Genomic DNA, 20154 nt, shown 5'->3' on the forward strand with positions numbered 1-20154 from the left:
TGTGGATCTCGCAGAGATCCCCAGTTTTATTCTATTGCAGTTTTGTTGGTAGCTTTAGGTTGGCAGGCACAAAACACATGGATTTGTGGAAAACTTGCTATGTGAATGCAGTTCAGCCATGTCACAGTATGTCATAAATTGCCTACTCAGAATCATGGTAGTGTCATCATTGTAATGCTGTGAAGTTGATGATGTCAACTTAAACCAGCTGAAAGCCAAATCTGTGACATGGGGAGAAGTTCAAAGGAGTGGATTTGGAATGCTTTGTCACAGGTCATAGGAGGTACCTGTTATTTAAGGCTCAGGAATGGCAAGAGTAGATAGCTTTGATAGTGACAGTTTGCTTGCTTTTCAGAACCTGAAGTTAATTCACTGTAAGATGGGGAAGTAATATCTATTCTGCTTAGAACTAAAGGTCATTCCAGTGTATATTACACACCTGAGAGTTGTTTAAATGACAGAAATGAAAATTTATTTTGTGCTTGGACACTACAAGTTAGGTGGCTAACCAGGAGGGGGAAGAAAGGAAGTATAAACATTGCTGGGAAAGGAAAAAATCACTGGATCCATCAGAAATTTGAGTAACTACTGTTTGGGATATCGGAGTACTCTGAACAGGTGTATGTGTGTTTCTATATTCCCAGGTGGAATGGAATAATTAAAATAAAGAAAAAGAAAACAGTTACGTTTTCCAGCAACATGTGTTCTGAGAGAAACTTCCTTGTCCTTGAAGTTACACATATTGAAATGTGTAATTTATTTTCAGTACCACATGGCTTTTTATCTTCTGAAAGCTAATTTCACTCGAAGTACAAAAAGCAGGTTTTATCAGTAATATGCTGTATTGTGGTAAGTGAATAGAATTTTTCTGTGAATCCTGATGTTGACTTAATGACTATCAACCTTTTAGGTGCTCTTCTGAATGTTTAAAATTCACAAATGTGCCGTAATTGCTGGTAATCAAAATATGCTTTCCAGGTCTGTGCTATAGCTATTAACTTCACCAAGGTCGTCCTTCTGAACTGCCACTCAGAAGCACGCAGGCAGTTACATCTGCTTCTGAACAATGTTTAATCACAAAAAATAATTACTTTCCTTGCAGATTTTGTGGTAATTTTTATAGTCACATTGTGTACAAGTGATTTCCTGTAAGATGTTTTTTGTAAGCTGTGTTCTCAATGCTGCATTCTGTGCTTTAAAACACAAGTGTGCTTCCTGCTTGGCTGCATGAGAGCCAGTTGTATCCAAGATGTACTTGAACTTTTTCCTTCTCTAAGTTTTTGTTCCGGATCACCAGAAGCAACTTGGGGCAGGGGAAACAACCTTGGCAACCACTGCCTGCTTTTTGTGATTATACCTCAAGATTCCAACTCCCTATTCCCCCTGAGTTGTATTTTGATAGTAAACAGTAAGTCTCAGTAGGTGACTATTAGTAGGATATGGTTAATATAATCAGTGCTCAAGAAGAGAGCTCTTGATGGAGGAACCCAGCACTTTAGGAGTTGTGGTTTGGTACAAACTTTATACTGGTAGCAAATGTCATGCGTTACCTTCACATTTGTGGAGTATCTGCAGGGAGCTGTTGCATAAGAGACAAAAAGAACAACTTCCCTGTCTCCTGCAGTAGATCCTAATCTCTGGACATCTCCTCCCTCCAGTGGCAAAATGACTAGTGCTAGATTGATACTGATAATTTTGCAGAAAATGTATAGCCCACCACTGATTTGTGGAGAAAAGTAGTGCTCATTGTTACATTTTGTCTGAGTCATGCTCTTTCATGTGAGTATTTATTATGGCAGCCAGCTCTTACTAAAAAGCTTTGATTTCTCACCTAAAGACATGTGGAATAACTCCATGAAACACTCTGAAGGTAGCTGGCAGTATCAGAGGAATTTTATTTTCCTCCACTATTCTAGTACTTTGGTTTGTTTGTAAATCTTTCATGGGGAGAAGAACCTGAAATGTATGTTGGCTTAGAAGGGAGAAGTTTTCTCCTCTTCACATCATAAGCAGGAAGAAGGGGTTCTCAGAATAACTGCAAATTTTGGGAGGATGACAGGAAAAGGTGGAGGGTTTTCGTTTGGTTTTTTTTCAGCCAAAAATATGAAGCCATTCCAGGGAACCTGTATAGCTCAGGGTATTGATTAAGATTAAAAGCATTCTATGGTTTAGAAAATCCAAGCTTGTCTGTTTGCTAAAGCATTCTCTGGCAAGATTGGAACTTTTTGTCCTAGTCTGTCTCCATGACACAGGGTCTTTTCTGTAATTCCTCTTCTGCCCCTCCTCCAGTTTCCTTTTTGTCATTTACTAATTTCTCAGGTGAGGAGAAGGACAGATTGAACACAGAAAGAATGCATTTAACCTTCAGAGTGGAGTTGCGATCATAAAGAGGTGTGGTAAGCCGGAGGTAGTGAAGGGAAGAATGTGATTTTGATCATAAAGAGGTGTGGTAAGCAGTCAGCCGGAGGTAGTGAAGGGAAGAATGTGATTTGTTTTGGCCTGAAGTAGGTGATCTGTTTCAATGGGATTTCTGGAGGCGTTCTCAGAACTCTGCCAGAACTGCCAGATCCTCTCTATTATTAGCATGTGTGGTGAACCTCTTTCTTGTGTTTCTCTATTTGCCCAATGTAAGAAGCAGAGTTTGTAGAAACTCACTCACTGTGGACAGTCAGATTGTCTTTGGGAGTATTTTGCATCCAAATCTAGGGTGCGTGAAGTCCCAGAGGACATTGACAGTTACAGATGTCATATGTTCTTCGGTATTTGAAAAGATATCTGTAAAGTATATCCTGTCATTTTTTTTGAACAGAGAGATGCTTTTGTAAAACAGGTAGTTAGGCCAGCTCCTTTTCTTGTTGAAAAAGAAGTTGAGCTTCTGCCTATTTCAAAGCATTGAAGAAAAGGAGCAGCTATCTGATTTGCAACAGACTGGGAATTTCTTGGGAAGGCAGATTACTTTTTCTCCTCTAGTTCTGGAAGGAGTGTTTCAGACTTGAAGACTGATCAACAAAATAAACCCTTCTTCCCTTTTTCCCCTCTCCCCCAAATCCAGCATCCTTATGGGCTAAGGCAATAGCATGCAGACCTACAAAAGACAAAGTCTCATTGTTGTATCTGTGCAACTAACAGCAAGGAAGACTGGAGGTTTGACTCATAAGCTGTGGGGTTTACCAATGAGTAAGAAGTCTGTAGTCCATCAAATGATTAATGAACATTGTTCATTAAAATAGAATGATATTATGTTGTAAGGATACATAGCATGTGTCCAAGTTTCAGAATTTAAAGATGTAAAATAGGAATTGAATGTGTAAAGAATAGTGCATAAGATCATGTCTAATATATGAATAAATTAACTAGCCAATGTAAAAAGTGCATGACAGGAGTTTGTAATTAACATCTGCTCCCTGGAGTGTGCTGAGGTCCGTGGAGAGCTGATACCTCTAGAGGTACGATGGCAACCACTGGAACAGCAGCAGCATCAACGGAAGCAGCAGATTGGAAAGAGTAGCTAAGAACAGGAGATGGTTGTGCCAGACTGTATCCTCCACACCTTCTTTTCTTCTAGTTGTCTTAGACTTGGCTTTTAGAATCAGTCATAATGATATTTGCTCCTCTGTCCTGTAAGGTTTTCCTCACAAGGAACCACCCTGCAGAGTGTGCAATGAAAAGGCTGAACAAAAAAGGACAAAACAACCCCCCCTAAGGAAATAATGTTTTCTTAGCTGAGACAATGAAGATATGTACCAACTGGTCTTTCAGTTGTTCCTTTAACAAAGATTATGTGGATTTCTGGTTAGGGAAAAGGAACAAAATAATGGATGGGGTTAGAGGAATTTTATGTTCATATTCCTCCAAGGGAAGAAATAGAATTGTGAAAGCAGAGGCAAGGACTGAGAAGAGAAAGAAGTGCACCCTGGTGATTGTCAGAGGTATAATTCTGTTTGTTCCATCACTTTTTGTGGCTCTGTCTGCAAATTACATGCCAAGTGAAAATTAATTTGCTCCTTTGAAGCTTCATTGATAGGATGTATGTGTTTAAGCCTTAATAACTATTATGTAACAAGTCATTCCAATTCTACTGTTCATTGTTTGCTTCTTTAAAATAATTGAGGTCAAGCCAGCTGCCACCCTGAGGTGACAACAATGGAGAATTACGTGCTTATTCTCTGTAATGAGAGGGAAGCATTAATCAAGAAAGGACAAATGATATGGATGTCATTATTTGGTTCTATCTTTCCAAGGTGCTTTCAGAATATCTCACTTGGTGTTCTAGGATCTTCTCTTCAAATACTTTTTCTCATTAGCATAGTAATATTCACAGGTTACTGTGGATCTTCATCCAAATACAAGCTTTGTGGATAGAATTCCCTTCTGTTTGCAGCTCAAGGTGAGGTCCTTGATGGTCCTTGTTGGTTTTATTGTAAGCAAAATGGACAGATTAGTTATTTATGGAGTTTAAGCATGTTTGTGGTCCTCTGGCTTTGTACCTGCTTCTCCGCTAGATGAGTTAAGCATGTTTGTGGTTCTCTGGCTTTGTACGTGGTTCTCTGGCTTTGTACCTGCTTCTCCGCTAGATGCCTTTAAAAATGAAATGCAAAATTATCTTCGTAAGAGTTTTGGGATATGTATTGCAGTACTTGTAGGAGCAACTTATGTGTATGTAGCTCTTTCACTTTAGTTCTATATTACACTCTAATTTTGCCTTCTTAGCTGGCATGCTATTGATGGAATCCCATTAAAAAATCTATGGATGTTAATTTACTGAAGAATGGAGAAGTCTATAAATCCTTATCAGAAAATGTATTATGTCAAGTAGTAAGATGCACATAGCATCAAATGACCTTGAGTAGTCTGAGGATGCTTTTTGGAAGTTAAGCCAAGGCGGAAGTTCTCTTGTTCTGCAGTGGCTAGATACAAATGTTTAACTTAAAAATGCTTTACATGGGGATTAAAGAACTTGTACGAGTTACCTTAATTTGACAGAATTCTCAATTGGAGAGGTATACCTTTTGAGCTGGTGATTAAGAGTACTTACTGAAATCTCATTGCATTTGTATTTATGCTCTTTCCTTTTTCACAATAAGTAGTTGAATGTGGGAAAGTTTCATGGAAATACTAAATTGGAATTGTGAACTTGAACTTAATTGGTAGCTAGTACGTCAAATTAATGACTGGTACAATTTCTTTAGTGACATTGGAGGTCCAGGTATCTGTGTTAAGTTTTGATGTATACTTGGTACGTGTATATAATATATATAGTGTGTATAATATAACATGTATATATTATATGAAATATATATTTTTACAGATATTGGTTGTCTCTTTTAACTTTTTAATTTTTACAATATGACAGTATCTATTGTGGTTGATGAAATACAGGTCAAGATTGCAAGAGGAGTCTTTGCTCAAGGTCAGAATCAGTGACTGTATTAGGTTTATGTGGCAACCCAATGTATTTGGTTTACAATAACTTAAAAGGTTTTTATTGTTTATGTGTGGACTTCCTTCTCTTCTGTCACCCATCTGTTTTAGCTTTTAAGAAAAGCAGTGTTTAAAAAAAAAACAAACAACATGCCCAAATCCTGTGATGTGTGCTTGTTTAACAATGAGAACCAAGGTCCTGACTCATGTCACAACTTATTCTAGGATGATTTGAAAAGCTGGTCCCCCCTCATGTCCTTCCTTAATCTCTTCTGAAATGTTTTTCTTTTGGTGCTATTGTCTAAAAGCAAGTTATCAATATTTCCAGAAAGTGTATATATGTGCCTGATGGAGAGAGATACTATGTTTTCCTATCACTTCTTAAAAAAAATCCAAAAAAATGAAGAAGCAAATGGGCAATTTCCCAGCCTTTGAAGGTGGTAAGCTTATCACAAGGGCAGCTTGACTTAGGGTTGGTAAGACAGTGATCTGTGTTGCATTTCTGTTACTATTTAAATATCTAAACCTTTTCCCACACAACTGTCTATTTTTATGGATGCTCTGTTTTTCATATAAGCATTGTGTTGTTTACTTTCCCATGTTTTTAATAATTGTTTTCAACTTGCCTGCAGGCAGTAATGGAAAGGATTTAAAAATAAAAATCACTACATTAAATCTTTCAGAGGAATTGCCTAGAGATAAGTAGGCAGACAATGTGCTGCTGCTGGTGTGCAGGGAATACTACAGTAGAGAGGAGAGTTATTAACTGACGGAGCTAAATGTCTTCTTGATGAATGATTGCTATCACATCACAGAGGAGCTTGACAATACAGAATTTCTGTGAGTTCTCAGTGCTAAAATAATATTTTCCTTTTTCTTTGGAGTGTTCTGGGTTTTTTGCTACACATGAGTATGCATATCTTAATGCCTACTATAGAAGGATTCAATATGTGTGAAGATACCATAAAAGGATAATGTGAAATGTTAAAATTTAAGTGGCTCAGAAGGTCTGAAGAATCTTCCTCAGGTTTTATATTCCAAAAGAAGGATAAGAAGACCTGAAGTATTTAACTTGTTATATTGAGAAAGATGGGATTGGTGACACTACTTATTTTCTTGGTCTGTTCCACATGGCCTGCATGACAAATGGAAGGCATCTGCTTGCTCTTTGAGGTAATATGGCTGATGCAATTCTTCCGTTGCTTCAGGGGGCTTGAAGTCACTGTGTCTTGAGAGATGCCTCTGAGAAAGCTATGGTTTGGGTAGTTTTGTAGATGGCTTAAAGCTGGTGTTTGCTTTAGGTTGTTGTGATACACTGTTTTAGTTTGCTGAAATCCTGTAGGATCGGTAATTCTAGAAGGAAGGATGTTCTGATGATCATAATATCCATCTGGGCTGGACAAGAAGACTTTAGGCCTGTTAGTTCTGGAGTCTGGATGACAAGAGCATTTCCACTGTAAGTAAAATAATGTCAAAACCAGTCATATGCTCTTTCATTTAGGTGTGGCTATTCAGTTATCTGCCTTAGAAGTTTCTATTTATCTTTGTTTTAGGATGAGAGGAAAAATACTTAATAACTGGGAATATCTCTCTCACTAGTTTCAGAAACAAATTGAAGTCTTAAATAAAAAAATGGCATTCAGGTTTTGTAAGATGATTTCTATGTTTTGAAAGATAAATATAGCATCTAGTATTTTAACAAAATATTGAATAACTAATTTTCTTTTAGCACAGAAAGTAGCACCTCAATTTTTCATTATTATTTCTTAAATTAATTTTTAGCAGCTAATTTTAGCTTATTTAATGTATGACAACGTTCTTTCTCTTTATTACATCTGACATAAATTTCTTTGCAATTCATAAAATTATAGAATCATAGAATTGTTAAGGTTAGAAGGGACCTTAAAAATCATCTAGATCCAAATCCCCTGCTATGGTAGGAGTCCCTGCTCAAAGCAGGGGGGTTGGAACTAGATCTTTAAGGTCCCTTCCAACCAGTTCCAGGGTATCTTATAGCTTTTCCTACCTATCTTTTACACATTTTGGTGGTGACTCTGTGAATAGAATAATTTCTGCTTGCCCATTTGGGATCTCACCACGTAACTGGTCCCATACATCATGCTTGGGAATACATTCACGACAGGAAGGTTCAGGAGGCACAGTTCCAGCTGCGAAGGAGTCATGGCTGGGATAAACAGGGAAAGCAATTACACAGGATTTTAAGATCAGCCAGGGAGAGGAGGACACAGGCAGCAACAACAGCTGTGGATCAGCTGTTTTGGAGGGAGAGGTACAGAGAGCAGATGACCTACTGAGGAAAACATCAGAGATGATTTCCGTTGCATTCAGTCTTCTGTGAGGATGTAATCAAGTAGCAGGTTTCTTTGTGGGTAGTGTTATTCAGAAGAATTGTGTTGGTGGCAGGTTTTGGTAGCAAGGAGGGGCTGTAGGGGTGGCTTCTGTGTGAAGCTGCTAGAATCTTCCCTATGTCCAATAGAGTCAGTGCCAGCTGACTCCAAGGCATATCTGCCGGTGGCTGAGACTGAGCCAGTGAGTGACGGTGGTAGCACCTCTGTGATAACATATTTAAGGAGGACAAAGAGCCCTGCATAACAACTACAGCTAGAGAGAGGAGTGAGAATGTGTGAGAGAAAGCAACTTTGCATACACCAAGGTCAATGAAGGAGGAGGGGGAGGAAGTGCTCCAGGCATTTGAAAAAGAGATTCTCCTGCGGATTCCCTGTTAACAGTGGAGCACATATCCACATGCAGCCTGTGGAGGACCTGACGCTGGAGAAGGTGGATGCACCCGGAGGAATCTGTGACCCTGTGGGAAGCCTCACACTGGAGCAGGCTCCTGGCATGAGAAGCCTGTGCTGGAAGGGGTTTGTTGGCAGGACTTGTGACCCAAGGGGTACCCATGCAACAGCAGTCTCTTCCTGAAGGACTGCACCCGGTGGAAAGGACTCACATTGGAGAAGTTTATGGAGGACTGTCTCCCATGGGAGGGACTCTGCACTGGAGCATTGGAAAAGATGTGTGATGATCTGGCTGCAATCCTCTTCCCCCTCCCCCTGTGCTGCTGGTGGGGAAGAGGTAGAGAAGCTGGGAGCAGTGCTGGGCCTGGGAAGAAGGGAAGGGTGACAGGGAAGTGTTTTAAGAGTTGGGTTTTATTTTCTTATTGCCCTACTCTGATTTTGATCGTAATAAATTAATTTCTGGCAGTTGAGTCTGTTTTGCTCATGGTGGTAATTGGTGAGTGATGTCTCCCTGTCCTCACCTTGACCCACGAGCTTTTCATTTTTTTTCTCCCTATGTCCAGCTGAGGAGGGGAGTGATAGAGTAGCTCAGCAGGCACTTGGCATTTAGCCAGGGTCAACCTGTCACAAGAATACAGACAATACCTGAGAATTTCTGGCAGGCTAAAAGATCTGCATCTCCTTCAAGCTTCAGGAAAGCTGTTAATAGGGAGCACATAGTGTGGTCTGCTTCTTGTCCTGCTGCAGGGTGAAGATGGAGAAAGGAGCAGATCATGCATATGAGCTGGTCTCTTCTTAGCCCGAGGCTTCCTCTTACTTTTTACAGTTAGGTAAATGCAGACCTACTAATGTTAGATCTATGCACACACATAATTGGTTTTAATACATACAGTCCTGATAGTTATTTCGGTTTTTCTATTTTATATCTAGCATAGAGTTGTATTTCTGAAGTTTGAGTGCATTTGTGGAAATAATACAGTTTCTTTTCCATCTTATGAGAAGCTATTTATTGCTGAAGAGGGGGTGCCAATGCTGAAAGAAGAGTGGAAAGAGAAGTGGGTTGAGAATTGTTGAGGAGATGGGGCAAACAGTCTTTGCTGTTGATGAAAGTCAAAAACTGTTACTTTGAGCTGTCTTTATTTGCAGACAGAGAGCTGTAAGGTAAAAAAAAACAGCACTCCATGGAAGTAAAGTAATTCAATATTAAGAAAGTTATTTTATGTTGGAGAAGTTAAGTTACAATTTAACTTTCTCAAAATCAAAGCTTTTCATTCTCATTTTGAAACCAGCTTAGTGCATTGATAAATCAAGAGCCCTGCCTCCTCTCTTCCCAAGACAGCAAAAAGCAGAGGATATTGCTATAGCTGCATAGTCTAGTGTCTGTCTTTTTGTTTACTCTTTTTTGAACAACCACTCTTCAACTCTTAAAATCTTTTGTCAAGGATTGTTTAAAAAAACATTGGCATATAAAAAAGTTGTTATTTCAATAATACACATTCTTTCCTTCCCCTTTTGCCACAGAGTCGTTCTGTGACTCTAGAGACTTTTATACAAAGCGGGAAAAGGAGAGAAGCAGTTTTCCAGACAATTATATTGTGCAGTCTTCCAGGGAGATTATATTTTTCCTTTTAGCTGTACCTTCAGTTTCCCTCCCTGAGCTCTTCTCCTGAGGGAGGAACTAAACAAAAACAAGAGCACCACAGACACATACTCATCCTTTGAAGCAACCCTGTGTCTGTGCTGTGGACCTCAGTTACATGATGTGTGACTTCTCCGAGCACTGCCTGGGGTTCCAGTGGTTCCCTAAGGCTGCGTATCGTGGGGGTCTGTGTCACCTTCTGACTAATCTTGTTTTTTGTCAAATGGAATTAAAATTGACTGTGGTTCTACTGAAGTTTTGACCTCTCTTTTAAATGTTGACTATTAAAATGTTATTGTAACCTTCAGCAAACCATTTAGCTAAAATTTCCATACGAACCTTGCAACAGCATCTTTTCACTTACTTCTGCTCTAACTTCTTTGGTTATTAGGATGGTTATTTGCATCTTTGAGTTCAGTTTCCTTTCTTGCATTTCAGTGCACTCAGCATACCCAGTCTATTTATCACTGCATAGGGAAGCTACAGGAAGCATGCCAGACTTAGAAAATGTAATAAATATAATAAAAAAGTAATGAAGTTCATACCAATACATTTCTATGGTATAATACTTTGGATAAATGAAGCTTGAATCTTTGTTGTTTGTGAAGTCTTCAGATACTTTTTTTGCAAGCTTTGGGTAACTCAAGTATGACCTATAAGGTTTTGCAATAAGTTTTTTGCAAGGTAAGTGTAAGAAAAGAGGTTTGCCATGTGCATGTATAATATCCTACAGGCTGTAAAATTTGAGAGAGAAATTTCAAACACTTCCTTTTTCTTTTGGCTTTAGGAAAGATTTTGGAATTCCTTTAAATAACTGCCTGCTCAAATAATGTTTTTATCTGCTATACAAGCATGCATTTTGTCTTCATCTGGATTAATCTAGATACATTAACTTTCTCTATGACAGCTGTTACTCATATCTGATAGTAAATCAGTAGTATAAGTTGCATCCTATGCTAATGTCTGTAAGCTGACTAGTTACTTTATTTTGTAAAAATAATTCCTTACTGATGCTTGAGAAATGAAAAATGTCCATTCTTAAACTATGATTAGAAATTTTATGCAGGAAAGGAGGAGGAGGGACAATGTAACTTCCCTGTCTCAGATCACATACAAAGGAAAGAAAATCTGAGCCTAAATTAAGAATGGAGAAGGAAGTAGAATTTTCATACCTTTCCTTACAAGATTTTCAGAAAGTGTGAGTGACACTATTAAGCCTACTATGAACCTCTTATTTTAAGAGACAATTTTCTCTAACATAGTCTTGACATTTTTACAGGCCTTTGATAGTCTCAAGCTCTTCATTTTTGTAGGTAAGTATATGGTATGTTTGGATCAGAACATTAACATCCATTTGTGGTAGTTCTTCACATTTAGTCACCCATAAGATTTTAACAATTACGTAGTGGTATTTCCTATGACAGCAGCTGTTTTTGGGCCTTTACAGATCATGAGCCAAGTTGAGGGACAACAGAAGAATCTTGTACAAGCCATTGAAGCTCTCCCAAGTTCTGGGCCCCTTTCTGCCTTGGATCAGGACTTGCTGCTTTTAAAAGCTACCTCTGCTGCCACCCTGAGCTGCCTTGGAGAATGCCTGACTCTGTTACAGCAAAGCATGCATCAAGTGGGCCAGCATCATAGCAGGACACTGTCATCGGGTGAGAACAGGCTCTCTTGGGTATAATTTTTGGTGCCTTGGGGTTTTTTTATTAGATACTGTTGCAGGAAAAATTAACCACACATCAGAGAGGCAAGTTGAGGTGGGCAGCTTGTAACAGCTCCACAGCCTCAAGTATCGCAATTTTTTTATTTGCCTAAAAAAAATATGCAAAATCTATTTAAATGAAAAGAGAGGAGGAAAATAGATTGTACTAATCCTTCTCAGGGAAATAATATTCTGAAGACAGGAAGACAAAAAAAGGGAGGCCTGGGGAACAGGTAGACCATAGAATCATGGAATCATTAAGGTTGGAAGGGACCTTAAAGATCATCAAGTTCCAACCCCCCTGCCCTGAGCAGGGAACCCTACCACTAGATCGGGTTGCACAAAATCTCGTCCAACCTGGCCTTAAAAACCTCCAGGGATGGGGCATTAGCAGCCTCCCTGGGCAACTCATTCCAGTTCCTCACCACCCTTATAGTGAAGAATTTCTTCCTGATACCTAACCTAAATCTCCCCTCTCTCAGTTTAAGACTATTACCGCTTGTCATATCACTATTTTCTCTGATGAAAAGCCCCTCCCCAGCTTTCCTGTAGGCTCCCTTCAAGATATAGACCAGTTGGAGAGGGTCCAGAGAAGGGCCACTAAGATGATCAAAGCGCTGGAGCACCTCTGCTATTAAGACAGGCTAAGAAAATTCGGGCTGTTTAGCCTAGAAAAGAGAAGGCTTCCAGTACTTGAAGGGGGTGCAACACTGATAGCTCGTGTCAAGCTTCTCATCTACTTCCACCCCCAAGTCCTCCTCAGTTCTGCATACAATCCATTCTCCCCCCAGCCTGTATTTATGCCTGGGGTTGTACCGACCCAGGTGCAGGACTCTGCTCTTGGCCTTGTTGGACATCATGGGGTTGGCACTGGGCCACCTCTCCAGTCAGTCAAGGTCCCTCTGGAGGGCAATCTGTCTGGATAGATAAGCTTATCTTTTTAATGACAGAGCAAAACCTGCTTCTTTGTTTTAAGTTTTTTGGATTTTTTTTTTTAGATTGAAATAACAATACAGATTTATTTTTTTTTAAATAAAGATGCCCATAATATTATGCAATACTATACTGAAAATAATATTTCTAGTTGTCTACATGGAAGAATGCTGTTAAGGCAGACTTATTCCAGTATATTGTTTTCTTTGAATCTGGAAAGACTTCTCCATGCTGCTATTTAAAAGAACAATCAACAAACCCAAAATGGTGGCAATTTTTTATGGTTCTAAAATGTCAGACAGTGTGATTCTGCATTGAGCTCTGCAGGCATGAACCTCTGAGTCCCTGTGTAGCTCAGCTTTTTCAGTTCACCCAGTTCTACATCCTAGTCCACGATGTTGGAAGTTGAACCTTTAGTTTTCTGAAAGGGTGGTCAATGTTTTTCCATACACAGACTGGACTGCCTAGTCTAAGAGCAGAATCAAGACTTAATGCAAGAGGAGTAGCAGCAGCAGAACTCTGGAAGCCAGGTGGCTTTTTGTGCTTTCTTCAAGTGCTTTAACAATATCCTCCCCTAGCCTGACCTTACTTACAATGGGTTTATTACAGGGCAGGATATGCCCTCAGGGTTGCTGAGACAGCTAGGTAGGAAGCCCCCTGGAGAATTCCCATTGTGGGGAGAATAGTAATGAAAGGAGGTCAACTGAGAAGTGGGCAAATGATGCAAAAAGGTTCTTGGAAGAAACAGCATAAAAACACCGATACGGTATTTAATGACTTTTCTGCATCCAGATGTTTCATAAAGGAACATAAATTGACACTTTTTTTCTTGTTTTCTGTATTCTGGTTTTCTTGTAGAAAATGCAAAAAAACCTTGCATCTATCTAAATAGTAATGATAAGATGCATTTAACTGAACGTCAAAATATAATTTCATTTCAAAAGAGTGTTTTGAAACAAAACTTAGCGTTGCTGCTGAGTTGGTAGAGTTTCAGAGTCATCAAAGTTGCATAAACTCATACCTAATCAGAATAATGCCTTTTAAGTAATCCTCTAGCAAACTCTAATTCTGAGAAATTATATATTCCGTTTTGATTCTCTGTTGTCCAGGTGATTTTATTATTTTTTTAAATTTCGTACCCAGAAGGTGCAGCCAAAAGATGACCTTTACTGTCACCTCTTGATACTGTTGGATGAAGTAACTCTTGTTAGTTTTTAAAAGCAGTCTTTTACTCTGATGGGGAGTCTCAAATGCCTTTCCCATGAGAGATGACAGCCTCGTGAAATTGCTTGCCAGGTGTTTCCTTCTGTTGCTGTCTATCTCATTACCTGCTGCATGGTGTCCAAGATACTAATGGGCATTGTGGGGCGGGATCCACATGATTCTGTAGAGAGACCAGATAAGAATTTGGTCATTTATGTTTTTGCTCCTAGCCTAGTTTATGAGAGCAGTCCAGTCCAGCAATGCAGCACAGTCCTGCTCAGTAGCTTAGCTTTGGCTATTTGAACTTACCCTTGAGTTTAATTTCCTTCAGCATCTAAAGCTCTCACTATTATGCCATTAAGAGAGAGAACTGCCTGAAAAGTAGATGTATATCTACTTTTTCTGCTTTCTCTGTACCTTTGTTCTGCTTTTGTCCTTGAAGTATTCATGGCTGATTATCCAAGGATTGCTGGTTTCTGCTCTGTTCATTGTAGTCTTTACAATCTTACTGCTTCTAAAGCAAGGAATTAAAGTAGCTGCGAGTTTCTGACCTAGTACTTACAGAATGCACACATGAAGATTAGAATGAAATAGTAGCTATTTTAAACAAATGTAAGGACCTTTATAGTTTTAAACAGGAAAACAAAAAAGTCTCCTTTCTTTTGGTGTAAATACTTTTATTGCTTTCCTTTCCAGTAATGTCAGTAAGAAAGAAGCAGCTTGGCATTAAATTTTGTGGACTCTTAACCAGAATCTAGGATTGTGAAGGTCTTGATTTTAAATATTTTATGGCATCCTTTGTTACGGAATAGTTTAAGGATGCCAGCATTTTTCCTCTTCATTTTTGTGTTTCTCATGAGTTGTCAGTCTTGGACCTCAAGCCTACAAGCAGACAAGAAGATTAAACCAAAGTCTTCAATCTTGTCTTGAAGGGTAGTCAATACCTGTTTTATTTCTACCCTAAAAAGCTTCAAGAAAGGGTTTTTGTGATTGTCTTTCAAAATCCTGCCTTGTTTTTCTACTTTTGAGTCGAAATAATGTCAAATAGTGTCAAATTAATTTCTAACTATTTTTAGTAAAGATACGTACATTAATCACTGGCTACATTATTTGTAGGGTTTTTATTTAACTGAAAAATATACTCGATATTATTAGGTGTTGTTACAGCTAATATTATTATTAGTTACATCTAGTGAGTTTAGGGTGAGGGATTGCATCTTTACAAGCATTTTTGCATTTAGGAATTTTGTTCTTTTTGTAGGGGGGAGAAAATTATCAAGGATTTTCTTATTGGCAAAGAGTGGCACCACTTAGGTACATGTTAAGTATTTGCTAATCAGTGTTAAATGTCTTGTGACAAGCTTGAGTTCATTTGGTGTGCAAGCAGGAAACAGGTGCCTTTTAAAACAAAAATGTGGAGAAGAAACCTTTGTCTTCCCTTCAAAATTTTTAAACTCTTAGTGTTATTTTTTTCTGTCAATGTAGACTTTGGCAGGAGAATATCTCTAGAGCCTATTGACTGCTGTGGTGAACAGCCTTCCTTCCCAAACTGCTAACAGAGTATACTTGAACATTTGTTTTATAGTAGCTATACTAGCTTATGTTGTGTTTTAAGTCTGCTTTTTTTAGTTTGTTTTGTTTCAGTATTTTGGCAGAAACAATCCTGTCTTGTAGTAGCAGCCTGCACAGATATATCCATTCTTTCATCTTGCATTTGACGTTAGCCATTCATAGGAGTTCCATCCTATATCCTTCTGTTTCTCACCCATTTTTCCAAAAAGTAAAAGAGAATGTTTTGTTTTTTTTCTGAGGTTTCTTTAAAAACAAAGCCCAAAGTCATCCTCACTATGGATTTTCTGAAGGTCATTTGAAAGTGCAAATGCTGCTTATTTTGGCTCTCATGGCAGCAAATGGATTGAAGATGATTCTGGATTTGAGGATGGGAATGTACTTGCACTTTGTTTTGGTGCATTCTCCATTGCTTCCTTTTTGGAGAAGACAAATGATCAGAGAGGACAAAATTTAAATGCTTTCAATTTAGCTACAAATGACAAGGAGGGACTCTCCTGCAGCTGTGATAGCAGGAGGAGAGAAGAATGAGCAGAGGAGTTCTCTTTATTGCTTACATCCCCTGCCCCTGCCACCACCACCCTACCCCCTGAAATGCTTGTGGGCAGGGAAGAATAATGCAAGAAGACAGGGGAGAACATATTCTTATTGGTGTAATTTACTAAATTTGGGATGTTCAGTCAGGTCTCTCTTAGATGTAACATTACTAGACTTGTGTCTTGTTGAGAGTAACCAAAACAATTTGCTTTTCTATCTAAATGCTAATACAATATTCCTTATATATACTTCTTACTGTGGAAAGGTAATAATATTTTCTAGTCCCTGCACAGCCTTAGCAAATGTGACTTTTTTAATATGAAAAGCAGATGTGCAGCTGCCACTTGCTGTTGCTGGTTCAGCCAGCTGTAGGATTCAGCAGAGAGACAAAACTGTCATTATCCATCCCTGGCAGGGGAAGGAATCCAGACCTAATCTTGGTCAAGGCCTCAAGGCCTACCTTTGCATTGTTAAGGGGATATTTATTAAGAGTATAGTTACAGTATATTGTAAGAGTTTTGTCAATAGGTGTTAATTTACAATTGTGCCAGGAAAAACCGTGTATTTTCAGTATATAAACCACAACCAGAGGACTTAAAAATAGAAAGGTTTTTGTTAGAGAATTGAGATAGGTGTTAAGCATATTTCATGCATCAATCATCATGCAAAAGCATAGTTTGAAGGTACATCAGACACCTAGAGAATCAGAACCAACAAAAGAAAATTATCAGCATTGCTTAACTCAAAAAGTTCCCATAAACCTTCTCTTTGAGGGGAATTTCCTTCCCTCCTGCTGTGTGCACCTGTGAAAAGCAAACGTGTTTCTCCTGAGGGCATTTGTGTGGGATACAGCCTATTGTGCCTTCTGGAGTAGATGAAGCTTTGTGAACAGTAGTGTTGCTATAGGGAAAGGAGAGTGGGTTGTGTCTGAATGCTGTACTTTTCTTGTGTAGAAGCATTCTCCTGTGCCTTGGATTTGTCTGCTGCGTGTTCATCACAGTGGAAGTTGGTGTTACAGGGAAGCAGGAAAGAAGCTAATTTTTGGGTATTTACAACAATTCTCATTTTGTGTGTACATATGCATTGAACTTTCAGAGTAATCAGGCTTGGGTTTACACTCCTGGAGTCACACAACCAACGCTGGGCAGGTAGAAGAGATCTGGCTGAATGTACTAGTTGTGTATTTGGGACATCCTTTCTGATTTTCTCATAGTTACTGCAGAAGCAGATGTTTTATTTTAATTAGTGTGGTGCTTTGCAAAGTAAAGTAGCTGTGTGGATGTGAATTCTTTTATATAATTTATGGCTGTCTTTCTGGATAATTTCTTTAGAATGGTGAAATGTGTCAAAATAAGAATGGGATTTACCTGTCTGCCAGCTGTCTTTGGCTATGACTAAGAGAGCAAAATTCTGCCTTGAATATAAAACAGTGACAGCTGTTTCTTCTTATTCCTGTCCAACTTTGAAGATGAAATTTCTTTCACTTAATATATTTAGTTTTCTCTGTATTTTTTTCTTCCTGAACTGTTTAAAAAAACAAGAATGAACTAGTGGTAGAAAATTTTAAGTGCCATAAAGTGGCAAAGATGGCAACTCCATTAAAGTGGATCAAGTTATATACAGACTGGCAGCTTAGTCTGTGGAGGGTAAATTCCAATAACATAATTTGATTTGATAAGGGACAAAGAATAACACCTGTACTATCTTCTGGTAAGAATAATTTCTACTAGTGCAGATAAGAATGTTTTGGATGTACAACTGATAATGTGAACGAAGTAGGAGGTATGTTGTTGTGCCACTTTCTGTATATATTCTGGTTTTAGTTGATTTTAAGATTATTTCTGATGAGTTCTCTCTTCATACTTTGCTTTTGCCTGAAAAACAGGCTGTTATATTAGTTATATGCAACTCCCTTAGGGTGATAAAAGAATGCTGACATCTCAGAGTGAGATTTGTAGATTAAAACATCATCAAAGGTTCCCTGGTGGCACTTTGAAACTAAGTGTGGGATTTTTTCAGCTTGTTCAGAGGGCTGACTGTTTATTTAGGTTTCTATGGCATTTGATTAATATATTTTAACTGTGTGTGTCTCTTCTGCAAAGTAGTGAAGTTCCAGGCAGACAGAATTTAACAAAAAAAATTTTCTTGTATGCAGAGGTGTTGAGGAAACATGTGCTTTATCCTTTGGACCTTAACTCTTGGTGTTGGCTAGGTCATAACATGTTGCTAAGATCTGTTTTAAAATTGATAAAGCTTGTAAGATTCCTTGTTTTGTGAGGGTAGCATTGCACTTGGGACAAGCAGAGAAACATACTTCCATAGTTCTTGCATTTTCTGTTTCTTCAAGAGAGTCTCCAAAATGTGTGGAGAAAGATGAAGTAGTCTTTTTATGGTGGGTTTGTACCAAAGAGGAAAACTAGTATAGCATGTTGCAGTGTATTTATTGAAGTGGGTGCTTTTTATTGTCCTTATTTACAAAAATTGTTTAATTAAAAATAATTGTTTACAGTGAGGGCCAAGTAGTTTGTGTCCATGAAAATGATGAGATTACTTATTTTCAAAGACTGGAAGAGAAGTTAGTTCAATTTTTATTTTTTTAGTCTCTCTGTAATAGGAAAATAGCATTAATAATCCTATATTCAGCTGTTCTGAATATAGGAGAAGCAGAAATACACATTGAGATTTGTTACTGTAAAGTAACAAAGAGTCAGAAGCTTAGGCACACTATAAAAGTTGTGTCAATTCAAAAGTGAAAGAAGTTTATTTTAACTTCTTGCTTTTTTTTTGGTCTTTGAAATCTGTACTAATTAACATAAAAAAGAGCGAACATTTTATTTTACAGTTTACAGATGTGTGACTTCCAGGCAGCCAATGTTTTCATTTAAATTTTCCATTTTAGTTCTGTTGTTCATGCTGATAGTATGCTTCCTGCCTCCCATGCAGGGACAATCCATTTTGGAACTGCCAAAACAATCTTCAGATTACCCTCTGAATCGGGGCTTGTTTTGAGGAATCTGGGTTTATCCTTTGTTCCTGGCAGCAAATTGCTCAGGCAAAGAGATACCACAGCTGCAGTCACTGTGCTCTTCCTTCTTTGACATGTATACTAAGATTGTGTGTTGATTTCACTACATCTTTGGAATGGGGCAGATGTTACCTTCCTGATGTGTAGGACCAGTGATTAGAGCCAGTCCAAGAAAATGACCTTTTGTTTGATACTTGCATTTTCTCTCACTTGGTTTACATAGACCGACTGAGACTTATAACATGTACTGGCATAGTCCTCAAAGTCATTTGAAACATAAAAAGCTTAGCAGTATGTGGCCTGACAGCAGAACCACAGAGATTGTTTGTTCTTTGGCAATGGGAAATTTGAGTAATTGTGTGAAATACACATTGAAAAAAAAAAAAAAAGAAAAAAGGCCAAACAACTGGATTTTTTTCCCTGGTGGTTACTCAGATCTTTGAAAATAATTTTATACTTAACTGTTTGCTTATTGCTTCTTCCAAAAAAAGAGGGTGCCACACAGTCACACTAAGATGAGAAGTTTTGGCATGTCATTGTAACTTAGTGCCATTTTAGAGGAGAATAGTGTTCTGTAAGTATATTATCTTCAGTAATTGGCAAGAGGTCAGCTGTAGGAATTTTGGCCTGTTTTTAATAATGTCAGTGTTAATATAATAGTACTCAGCATCACCTCACCAGATCAAACCATTTACTTTAATTAGGAGGCAACCTGTGGTAACACTGGTGACATGGAGAAAAGAAATTGCATGTTCCTTAATGTACTTTGTGTTGATTTGGGTCATCTTAAAAAAAGTTGTCTGTGATAAGAAAAGGAGATCCTCTCAGTGGTACTAATTGTATTTTCTTATACAAATTATGGTAATGACTGAAGAGCTGCAATTTTCTTATCCATATTGCTGCATTTTATGGCAGCATGTAATTAATAGCTGAAATTTAAGCCCTATGCTGAGGGCTACTGATTTGAATGTTGATATTAAGTTTTAGAGCAGCAAAGGAGGAACGACTGCAGTCACTTTAGCTGATCATTCTTTCTGTCTTGGCATCCTTAAATACTGGCCCATCCTGGAAATCGGGTGTCCTCCCAGAAATAAAGGTGGTTCTGCTGTCTGGCTCTGATTCATATTTAGTGTGTATTTTTCTAATGAGACCTCTTCTAAGCTGTGGTCTTGGGGCCAGTAAGGCATTTTGCCACTTAATCTAGACAGATCTTCTAATAGTACAGAAAAATGAAGTACAGCTGCTAAGCTTAAAACTCTGATTTCAAGCAGAAGAAAAGGAGAGATGGGGAAGCATATTACATGAACTAGGCTTTGGACTGGGGTCTGATGCAAAAGCAGCATGACTCATTACCTTTCTGGTG

The 20154-nt window shown here is 38.4% G+C and overlaps 1 protein-coding gene across 1 annotated transcript in view; it reads left to right on the forward strand.

Moving 5' to 3' along the window:
* OSBPL10 (oxysterol binding protein-like 10) overlaps positions 1 to 20154 on the forward strand; it is a 79605-nt gene that overhangs the window by 21919 nt on the left and 37532 nt on the right. The window contains exon 5 of the mRNA XM_010007619.1: positions 11267 to 11477. Within this exon, the coding sequence (XP_010005921.1) occupies positions 11267 to 11477 (211 nt within the window). The remainder of the gene's footprint in view (positions 1 to 11266; positions 11478 to 20154) is intronic.

The sequence above is a fragment of the Chaetura pelagica genome, unplaced genomic scaffold, assembly GCF_000747805.2.
Source record: "Chaetura pelagica isolate M959 unplaced genomic scaffold, ChaPel_1.0 scaffold10, whole genome shotgun sequence".
NCBI lineage: Eukaryota > Metazoa > Chordata > Aves > Apodiformes > Apodidae > Chaetura > Chaetura pelagica.